Raw genomic sequence first — 11,978 nt, forward strand, 5'->3', positions numbered from 1 at the left:
TTGGTATTTAACATGGTCTTTATGCACTACATCGGGACAAAGCTACTGACAAGAAGACAAGGTATTTAACATGGTCTTTATGCACTACATCGGGACAAAGCTACTGACAAGAAGACAAGGTATTTAACATGGTCTTTATGCACTACATCGGGACAAAGCTACTGACAAGAAGACAAGGTATTTAACATGGTCTTTATGCACTACATCGGGACAAAGCTACTGACAAGAAGACAAGGTATTTAACATGGTCTTTATGCACTACATCGGGACAAAGCTACTGACAAGAAGACAAGGTATTTAACATGGTCTTTATGCACTACATCGGGACAAAGCTACTGACAAGAAGACAAGGTATTTAACATGGTCTTTATGCACTACATCGGGACAAAGCTACTGACAAGAAGACAAGGTATTTAACATGGTCTTTATGCACTACATCGGGACAAAGCTACTGACAAGAAGACAAGGTATTTAACATGGTCTTTATGTACTACATCGGGACAAAGCTACTGACAAGAAGACAAGGTATTTAACATGGTCTTTATGCACTACATCGGGACAAAGCTACTGACAAGAAGACAAGGTATTTAACATGGTCTTTATGCACTACATCGGGACAAAGCTACTGACAAGAAGACAAGGTATTTAACATGGTCTTTATGCACTACATCGGGACAAAGCTACTGACAAGAAGACAAGGTATTTAACATGGTCTTTATGCACGACATCGGGACAAAGCTACTGACAAGAAGACAAGGTATTTAACATGGTCTTTATGCACTACATCGGGACAAAGCTACTGACAAGAAGACAAGGTATTTAACATGGTCTTTATGCACTACATCGGGACAAAGCTACTGACAAGAAGACAAGGTATTTAACATGGTCTTTATGCACTACATCGGGACAAAGCTACTGACAAGAAGACAAGGTATTTAACATGGTCTTTATGCACTACATCTGGACAAAGCTACTGACAAGAAGACAGCCATAGAAATGGAATCATATTCTATGACTTCACATCATATGTAGGTGGCCAACTTTCCAAGTAGTTGGTATAACCTCACCTCACCCTGTCCTGCAATCCTTCTATAGCTCTCAGTTTACCTCACCTCACCCTGCGATCCTTCTAGAGCTCAGTTTACCTCACCCTGCCCTGCGATCCTTCTAGAGCTCAGTTTACCTCACCTCACCCTGTGATCCTTCTAGAGCTCAGTTTACCTCACCTCACCCTGCGATCCTTCTAGAGCTCAGTTTACCTCACCTCACCCTGCGATCCTTCTAGAGCTCAGTTTACCTCACCTCACCCTGCGATCCTTCTAGAGCTCAGTTTACCTCACCTCACCCTGTGATCCTTCTAGAGCTCAGTTTACCTCACCTCACCCTGCGATCCTTCTAGAGCTCAGTTTACCTCACCTCACCCTGCGATCCTTCTAGAGCTCAGTTTACCTCACCTCACCCTGTGATCCTTCTAGAGCTCAGTTTACCTCACCTCACCCTGCGATCCTTCTAGAGCTCAGTTTACCTCACCTCACCCTGCGATCCTTATAGAGCTCAGTTTACCTCACCTCACCCTGCGGTCCTTCTAGAGCTCAGTTTACCTCACCTCACCCTGCGATCCTTCTAGAGCTCAGTTTACCTCACCCTGTGATCCTTCTAGAGCTCAGTTTACCTCACCTCACCCTGCGATCCTTCTATAGCTCACAGTTTACCTCACTCTGCAATGCTTATATAGCTCTCAGTTTACCTCACCTTACTCTGCAATGCTTATATAGCTTTCAGTTTACCTCACTCTGCGATCCTTCTATAGCTCTCAGTTTACCTCACCTCACTGCGATCCTTATATAGCTCTATTTACCTCACCTCACCCTGCAATCCTTCTATAGCTCAGTTTACCTCACCCTGCGATCCTTCTATAGCTCTCAGTTTACCTCACCTCACCCTGCGATCCTTATATACCTCACAGTTTACCTCACCCTGCGATCCTTCTATAGCTCTCAGTTTACCTCACCTCACTCTGCGATCCTTATATAGCTCTGTTTACCTCACCCTGCGATCCTTCTATAGCTCTCAGTTTACCTCACCCTGCGATCCTTCTATAGCTCTCAGTTTACCTCACCCTGCGATCCTTCTATAGCTCTCAGTTTACCTCATCTCACCCTACGATCCTTCTATAGCTCTCAGTTTACCTCACCCTGCGATCCTTCTATAGCTCTCAGTTTACCTCACCTCACTCTGCAATCCTTCTATAGCTCTCAGTTTACCTCACCTCACTCTGCGATCCTTCTAAAGCTCAGTTTACCTCACCTCCCCCTGCGATCCTTCTAGAGCTCAGTTTACCTCACCCTGCGATCCTTCTATAGCTCTCAGTTTACCTCACCTCACTCTGCAATCCTTCTATAGCTCTCAGTTTACCTCACCTCACTCTGCGATCCTTCTATAGCTCTCAGTTTACCTCACCTCACTCTGCAATCCTTCTATAGCTCTGTTTACCTCACCTCACCCTGCGATGCTTCTATAGCTCTCAGTTTACCTCACTCTGCGATCCTTCTAAAGCTCAGTTTACCTCACCTCCCCCTGCGATCCTTCTAGAGCTCAGTTTACCTCACCCTGCGATGCTTCTATAGCTCTCAGTTTACCTCACCCTGTGATCCTTCTAAAACTCAGTTTACCTCACCTCACCCTGCGATCCTTCTATAGCTCAGTTTACCTCACCCTTCGATCTTTATATAGCTCAGTCTACCTCACCCCTCGATCCTTCTATACCTCACAGTTTACCTCACCCTGCCATCCTTCTATAGCTCTCAGTTTACCTCACCTCACTCTGCGATCCTTATATACCTCACAGTTTACCTCACCCTGCGATCCTTCTATAGCTCTCAGTTTACCTCACTCTGCGATGCTTCTATAGCTCTCAGTGGTAGTTACAGCTCACCAATACTTGTGTTTTTTTTAAAACATGATGGTTTAAAGGCTGCTGTCTCTCACCCTGATCTCTTTGGGATGCTCTCCCTCTGTAGCTAACAGTGGAAGCATCACCTCACCACGACACTAAAGTCCTCCTCACCCTGATCTCTTTGGGATGCTCTCCCTCTGTAGCTAACAGTGGAAGCATCACCTCACCACGACACTAAAGTCCTCCTCACCCTGATCTCTTTGGGATGCTCTATCTCTCTGTAGCTAACAGTGGAAGCATCACCTCACCACTACACTAAAGTCCTCCTCACCCTGATCTCTTTGGGATGCTCTCTCTCTCTGTAGCTAACAGTGGAAGCATCACCTCACCACTACACTAAAGTCCTCCTCACCCTGATCTCTTTGGGATGCTCTCTCTCTCTGTAGCTAACAGTGGAAGCATCACCTCACCACTACACTAAAGTCCTCCTCACCCTGATCTCTTTGGGATGCTCTCCCTCTGCGATCCGCACCATCCACAGGAACTTGTTGATGTCATCACCAGAGTAGCCAATCACACCTCCGAAGATAATAAGCACGTAGTCCACGTCCAAAGACTTCATGATCTCATACGCTGCACTCTCATTGGACGACATGGCCTTGCCCACCTGAACACACACAGACAGAGAGAGAGAGACAGAGACAGAGAGGGGGAGGGAGAGAGAGACAGAGAGGAGGGGGAGGGAGAGAGAGAGGGAGAGAGAGAGAGAGAGCGAGGGGGAGGGAGAGAGAGACAGAGACGAGGGGGAGGGAGAGAGAGACAGAGAGGGGGAGGGAGAGAGGGAGAGAGAGACAGAGAGGGGGAGGGAGAGAGAGACAGAGAGGAGGGGGAGGGAGAGAGAGACAGAGAGGAGGGGGAGGGAGAGAGAGAGGGGTTGGAGAGAGGGAGAGCGGGGGAGAGAGAGACAGAGACGAGGGGGAGGGAGAAAGGGGGAGGGAGAGAGAGAGAGGGGAGGGAGAGAGAGACGGGGAAGGAGAGAGAAACAGAGAGGAGGGGGGGAGAGAGGGGGAGGGAGAGCGAGAGTGACAGAGAGAAAGACAGAGGAGGGGGAGAGAGAGAGAGACAGAGAGAGGAGGGCGAGGGGGAGAGAGAGACAGAGACAGAGAGGAGGGGGAGGGAGAGAGAGAGAGAGAGGGGGAGGGAGAGAGAGGGACAGAGAGGAGGGGGAGGGAGAGAGAGAGAGACAGAGAGACAGAGAGACAGAGAGAGAGCGAGGGAGAGAGAGAGACAGAGAGGGGGAGGGAGAGACAGAGAGAGAGAGTGAGGAGGGGGAGAGAGAGAGACAGAGAGACAGAGAGAGAGAGAGGAGGGGGAGAGAGAGAGAGAGAGCGAGAGGGGAAGGGAGAGTGACAGAGAGAAAGACAGAGGAGGGGGAGAGAGAGAGAGACAGAGAGAGGAGGGCGAGGGGGAGAGAGAGACAGAGAGGAGGGGGAGGGAGAGAGAGAGAGAGAGGGGGAGGGAGAGAGAGGGACAGAGAGGAGGGGGAGGGAGAGAGAGAGAGAGAGAGCGAGAGAGACAGAGAGAGAGCGAGGGAGAGAGAGAGAGACAGAGAGGGGGAGGGAGAGACAGAGAGAGAGAGTGAGGAGGGGGAGAGAGAGAGAGAGAGAGCGAGAGGGGAAGGGAGAGAGACAGAGAGAGAGAGGAGGGGGAGAGAGAGAGACAGAGGATGAATAACACATGTCCACATGGTGGCGCCAGAGACACATTCTTATTTTGCCTGCCTCCTACAAACTATGTTGAGATTTAAGACCCACTTGAAATTGATCACATTTTAGATTAATTAATAGATTTACTGTTTTGATTGATCGATTGTGAGAATAATACGAAATGCACTTTAAAATAAAGTTTGATTCATTCATTGACTGAGTGATCAAGATCCAATAATTGCTGGGAGATCGATCCAAGCAGCTGCGGGAGAGATCTCTCTCTCTCTCTGTGATTTCACAGGGAACAACTCCAAGAATAAATGTTTCCATGGTTATATAGTGGGAGGTGATAATACGAATGGTTTACACAACAGGTATTTTATACAAGCAACAGTTCCAGAACACAATGTCCTTGTGTTAGGATGCAGATAAACCAGGAGTCTAAGGAAGACACATCCCAGTCAAACATATGGGTTTTATTTAACTAGGCAAGTCAGTTAAGAACAAATTCTTATTTACAATTACAAATTCTTATTTACAATGACGGCCTACCAGTAAACAACTGCCTTGTTCAGGGGCAGAACGACAGATTTTTACCTTGTCAGCTCAGGGATTAGATCTTGCGACCTCTCGGTTACTAGTCCAACGCTCTAACCACTAGGCTACTTGTCTCCCCCCGACCTATCCTCAACATATCTCCACCCGGCACAGCCAGAAGAGAACTGGCCACCCCTCATAGCCTGGTTCCTCTCTAGGTTTCTTCCTAGGTTTTGGCCTTTCTAGGGAGTTTTTCCCTAGCCACCGTGCTTCTACACCTGCATTGCTTGCTGTTTGGGGGGTTTTAGGCTGGGTTTCTGTACAGCACTTCGACATATTAGCTGATGTACGAAGGGCTATATAAAATAAACTTGATTTGATGTGAGAAGTGACAACAGCTCAGTCCGTATTCCGACATCACAACAGGGTCTTTACCAGCGCTATATGACTGTTGTTCCAGGTGTTGTTGTCCACTAGCGTGGTCCGATTGGCCATCCCTGCTATCTGATAGCCGTAGTCCCACCACGACATCACTCTGGCCTGCTCCTCTGTGTTCTGCCTTAGCCAATAGTAGGCCTCGCGGAAATCATCTAGAATATTCCTCGACCTGGGTAGAGAAGAGCGGAGAGAAACACAGAGAGAGAGAGAACAAATTTATTAAGGAATGGGTCATTGTTTACAAGTTCCTAGTGATCCCATAAAGCTTATTATATTCTGTGGTTTGGTGAGAGAGAAAGAAACAGAGAGAGAGAGAGAGCGTGAGAGTGAGAGAGACAGAGACAGAGACAGAGAGACAGAGAGACAGAGAGAGAGAGAGAGAGAGAGAGAGACAGAGAGACAGAGAGACAGAGAGGAAACAACAGTTCAAGAGGAAACTAATCAACTGAAGAGAGTGAGTCAGTGTGTGTGTGGTCTTACCCATCGTTGTTATAAGAGGCCAGTACAACACTAGGGCTGGAGTAGGCGTTACTGGTAACCCAGGTGCAGTGGACAGCGAACATCATGAGCAGCATCAGCATCAACATGGTGACGATACTCTTAATGTTGGGTCCCAGACCTTCCTCTGTCTTCTCCTGCTCTGAGACGTGCTTACGGACCCTCCCAGCCTTCACAGGGACACAGGAACACACAGATATAAGTGACACACGACTAAAACATTTCCTACATTTCCTCAAATACTTTCCACCTTCTCCACTACTTTCCCGTCGATGTGGATAAGAGGGTGCTCCCTCTGCTGTTTCCTGAAGTCCACAATCATTTCCTTTATTTTGTTGACGTTGAGTGTGAGGTTATTTTCCTGACACCACACTCCGAGGGCCCTCACCTCCTCCCTGTAGGCCGTCTCGTCATTGTTGGTAATCAAGCCCACTACTGTTGTGTCGTCCGCAAACTTGATGATTGAGTTGGAGATGTGCGTGGCCACGCAGTCGTGTGTGAACAGGAAGTACAGGAGGAGGTTGAGCATTCACGGATCTTTTGGGGCGGTAAGCAAACTGAAGTGTGTCTAGGGTGTCAGGTAAGGTGGAGGTGATATGATCCTTGACTAGTCTCTCAAAGCACTTCATGATGACAGAAGTGAGTGCTACGGGGCGATAGTCATTTAGTTCAGTTATCTTTGCTTTCTTGTGAACAGGAACAATGGTGGCCATCTTGAAGCAAATGGGAACAGCAGACTGGGATAGGGAGAGATTAAATATGTCCGTAAACACACCAGCCAGCTGGTCTGTGCATGCTCTGAGGACGCGGCTAGGGATGCCATCTGGGCCGGCAGCCTTGCAAGGGTTAACACGCTTAAATGTCTTACTCACGTCGGCCACGGAGAAGGAGAGCCCCCAGTCCTTGGTAGCGGGCCGCGTCGGTGGCACTGTGTTAAACTCAAAGCGGGGGAAGAAGGAGAGCCCCCAGTCCTTGGTAGCGGGCCGCGTCGGTGGCACTGTGTTAAACTCAAAGAGGGGGAAGAAGGAGAGCCCACAGTCCTTGGTAGCGGGCCGCGTCGGTGGCACTGTGTTAACCTCAAAGCGGGGGAAGAAGGAGAGCCCCCAGTCCTTGGTAGCGGGCCGCGTCGGTGGCAGTGTGTTAAACTCAAAGCGGGGGAAGAAGGAGAGCCCACAGTCCTTGGTAGCGGGCCGCGTCGGTGGCACTGTGTTAACCTCAAAGCGGGGGAAGAAGGAGAGCCCCCAGTCCTTGGTAGTGGGCCGCGTCGGTGGCACTGTGTTAAACTCAAAGCGGGGGAAGAAGGAGAGCCCCCAGTCCTTGGTAGTGGGCCGCGTCGGTGGCACTGTGTTAAACTCAAAGCGGGGGAAGAAGGAGAGCCCACAGTCCTTGGTAGTGGGCCGCGTCGGTGGCACTGTGTTAAACTCAAAGCGGGGGAAGAAGGAGAGCCCCCAGTCCTTGGTAGTGGGCCGCGTCGGTGGCACTGTGTTAAACTCAAAGCGGGGGAAGAAGGAGAGCCCACAGTCCTTGGTAGTGGGCCGCGTCGGTGGCAGTGTGTTAAACTCAAAGCGGGGGAAGAAGGTGTTTAGTTTGTCCGGGAGCAAGACGTCAGTGTCCACGACATGGCTGGTTTTCCCTTTGTAGGCCGTGTTGTCTGTAGACCCTGCCACATACATCTCGTGTCTGAGCCGTTGAATTGCGACTCCACTTTGTCTCTATACTGACGTTTTGCCTGTTTGATTGTCCTACGGAGGGAATAACTACACTGTTTGTATTCAGCCATATTCCCAGTCACGTTGCCATGGTTAAATGCATTGGTTCGTGCTTTCCGTTTTGCACAAATGCAGCCATCTATCCACGGTTTCAGAACTGTACACTGAACGGTAAACTGACTATACCGAACTGTATACTGAATACTGACTATACTAAACTGAATACTGACTATACTGAATACTGACTATACCGAACTGTATACTGAGTGCTGACTATACTGAACTGAATACTGAATAATCACTATACTAAAATGAATACTGAATACTGACTATACTAAACTGTATACTGAATACTGACTATACTGAACTGAATACTGAATACTGAATATACTGAACTGAATACTGAATACTGACTATACTGAACTGAATACTGAATACTGACTATACTGAACTGAATACTGAATACTGAGTATACTGAACTGTATACTGAATACTGACTATACTGAACTGAATACTGGATACTGACTATACTGAACTGAATACTGAATACTGAATATACTGAACTGAATACTGACTATACTGAACTGTATACTGAATACTGACTATACTAAACTGAATACTGACTATACTGAATACTGACTATACTGAACTGAATACTGAATACTGACTATACTGAACTGAATACTGACTATACTGAACTGAATACTGACTATACTGAACTGAATACTGAATACTGACTATACTAAACTGAATACTGACTATACTGAATACTGACTATACTGAATACTGAACTGTATACTGAATACTGAACTGTATACTGAATACTGAACTGAATACTGACTATACTGAACTGAATACTGGATACTGACTATACTGAACTGAATACTGAATACTGACTATACTGAGCTGAATACTGACTATACTGAACTGAATACTGAATACTGACTATACTGAACTGAATATTGAATACTGACTATGCTGAACTGAATACTGAATACTGACTATACTGAACTGAATACTGAATATAGACTATACTGAACTGAATACTGACTATACTGAACTGAATACTGAATACTGACTATACTGAACTGAATACTGGATACTGACTATACTGAACTGAATACTGAATACTGACTATACTGAACTGAATACTGGATACTGACTATACTGAACTGAATACTGAATACTGACTATACTGAGCTGAATACTGACTATACTGAACTGAATACTGAAGACTGACTATACTGAACTGAATACTGAATACTGACTATGCTGAACTGAATACTGAATACTGACTATACTGAACTGAATACTGAATACTGACTATACTGAACTGAATACTGACTATACTGAACTGAATACTGAATACTGACTATGCTGAACTGAATACTGACTATACTTAACTGAATACTGCATACTGACTATACTGAACTGAATACTGAATACTGACTATACTGAACTGAATACTGAATATACTGAACTGAATACTGACTATACTGAACTGTATACTGAATACTGACTATACTGAACTGAATACTGAATACTGACTATACTGAACTGACTACTGACTATACTGAACTGAATACTGAATATACTGAACTGAATACTGAATACTGACTATACTGAACTGAATACTGAATACTGAACTGATTACTGAATATACTGAACTGAATACTGCATACTGACTATACTGAACTGAATACTGAATATACTGAACTGAATACTGAATACTGACTATACTGAACTGAATACTGAATACTGAATATACTGAACTGAATACTGACTATACTGAACTGAATACCGAATACTGACTATACTGAACTGAATACTGACTATACTGAACTGAATACTGAATACTGACTATACTGAACTGAATACTGAATACTGACAGATGTCTCAAGTTTTGAGGTGCAATTGGCATGCTGACTGCAGGAATGAGAGCTGTTGCCAGAGAACTGCGTGTTAATTTCTCTATCATAAGCCGATTCCAACGTCGTTTTAGAGAATTTGGCAGTACGTCCAACCGGCCTCACAACCACAGACTGTAACCAGGCCAGCCCGGAACCTCCACATCCGGCTTCTTCACCTCCGTGATGGTCTGAGACCAGCCACCCGGACAGCTGATGAAACTGAGGAGTATTTTGGTCTGTAATAAAGACCTTTTGTGGAGAAAAACTCATTCTGATTGGCTGGGCCTCGCTCCACAGTGGGTGGGCCTGGCTGCCAAGTGGGTGGGCCTATGCCCTATGCCCAGAACAGGAAGGGTGTCAAGGCCCTGTAGAAAATAGGGAATAGGGTGTCAAGGCAAGGTCCAAAATAGGGAATAGGGTGTCAAGGCCCTGTCCAAAATAGGGAATAGGGTGCCAAGGCTCTGGCCAAAATAGGGAATAGGGTGTCAAGGCCCTGTCCAAAATAGGGAATAGGGTACCAAGGCTCTGGCCAAAATAGGGAATAGGGTGTCAAGGCCCTGTCCAAAAGTAGTGCACTACATATGAAACAGGGTACCAAAGCTCTGACTACTGCAGTGCAACGTAGTGCACTACAGTAGATAAGGATATCAAGGTACTAAAGCTCTGGCCAAAAGAAGTGGACTATGTAGGGAATAATGTACCATTTAGAACCCACACTCATACCTTATCATAGAGGTTTAAAGAGTTCCTCTTGTCATCCTCATACCTTATCATAGAGGTTTACAGAGTTCCTCTCGTCATCCTCATACCTTATCATAGAGGTTTACACAGTTCCTCTCGTCATCCTCATACCTTATCATAGAGGTTTACAGAGTTCCTCTTGTCATCCTCATACCTTATCATAGAGGTTTACAGAGTTCCTCTTGTCATCCTCATACCGTATCATAGAGGTTTACAGAGTTCCTCTTGTCATCCTCATACCTTATCATAGAGGTTTACAGAGTTCCTCTTGTCATCCTCATACCTTATCATAGAGGTTTACAGAGTTCCTCTCGTCATCCTCATACCGTATCATAGAGGTTTACAGAGTTCCTCTTGTCATCCTCATACCGTATCATAGAGGTTTACAGAGTTCCTCTTGTCATCCTCATACCTTATCATAGAGGTTTACAGAGTTCCTCTTGTCATCCTCATACCTTATCATAGAGGTTTACAGAGTTCCTCTCGTCATCCTCATACCTTATCATAGAGGTTTACAGAGTTCCTCTTGTCATCCTCATACCTTATCATAGAGGTTTACAGAGTTCCTCTCGTCATCCTCATACCTTATCATAGAGGTTTACAGAGTTCCTCTCGTCATCCTCATACCGTATCATAGAGGTTTACAGAGTTCCTCTCGTCATCCTCATACCTTATCATAGAGGTTTACAGAGTTCCTCTTGTCATCCTCATACCTTATCATAGAGGTTTACAGAGTTCCTCTTGTCATCCTCATACCTTATCATAGAGGTTTCCAGAGTTCTTCTTGTCATCCTCATCACTACTGTCCTCTATGGGAGGACTCTCCCTCTTCATGTCGTCCCCTAGGTAGTGTTCAAACACGCTGGAGAAGGCTATAGCTGACAGCATGCACACTACGGGGGTCAGGGTCAACATCAGACGGACCATCACTCCAGCAAAGTAGACAGCGCTGATGGCATACAGGGCCACTAGGGGGAGAGAGAGAGAGCAGGGTTATAGTTTAACACACTGGGTTAAGGTTTAATACACTGGGTTAGGGTTTAATACACTGGGTTAGGGTTTAATACACTGGGTTAGGGTTTAATATACTGGGTTAGGGTTTAATACAATGGGTTAGGGTTTAATACACTGGGTTAAGGTTTAATATACTGGGTTAGGGTTTAATACAATGGGTTAGGGTTTAATACACTGGGTTAAGGTTTAATACACTGGGTTAGGGTTTAATATACTGGGTTAGGGTTTAATACACTGGGTTAAGGTTTAATATACTGGGTTAGGGTTTAATATACTGGGTTAGGGTTTAATACACTGGGTTAGGGTTTAATACACTGGGTTAGGGTTTAATATACTGGGTTAGGGTTTAATACACTGGGTTAGGGTTTAATACACTGGGTTAGGGTTTAATACACTGGGTTAGGGTTTAATACACTGGAATATGGTTTAATACACTGGAATATGGTTTAATACACTGGGTTAGGGTTTAATACACTGGGTTAGGGTTTAATACACTGGGTTAGGGTTTAATACACTGGGTTAGGGTTTA

General features: G+C 45.8%; 1 protein-coding gene across 1 annotated transcript; it reads right to left on the bottom strand.

Moving 5' to 3' along the window:
- Positions 1-642: 642 nt before the first annotated feature.
- Positions 643-11,542, bottom strand: LOC129850860 (dolichyl-diphosphooligosaccharide--protein glycosyltransferase subunit STT3B-like). The gene is made up of 4 exons (XM_055917050.1): positions 11,192-11,542; positions 6,058-6,245; positions 5,575-5,746; positions 643-3,563 (listed from the first exon to the last, which is right to left on the bottom strand). The coding sequence occupies exons 1-4, from the start codon at positions 11,360-11,362 to the stop codon at positions 3,369-3,371; spliced, it is 726 nt and encodes a 241-aa protein (XP_055773025.1). The 5' UTR covers positions 11,363-11,542; the 3' UTR covers positions 643-3,368.
- Positions 11,543-11,978: the final 436 nt, after the last annotated feature.

Source organism: Salvelinus fontinalis, unplaced genomic scaffold (genome assembly GCF_029448725.1).
Source record: "Salvelinus fontinalis isolate EN_2023a unplaced genomic scaffold, ASM2944872v1 scaffold_2377, whole genome shotgun sequence".
NCBI classification, from domain to species: Eukaryota; Metazoa; Chordata; class Actinopteri; order Salmoniformes; family Salmonidae; genus Salvelinus; species Salvelinus fontinalis.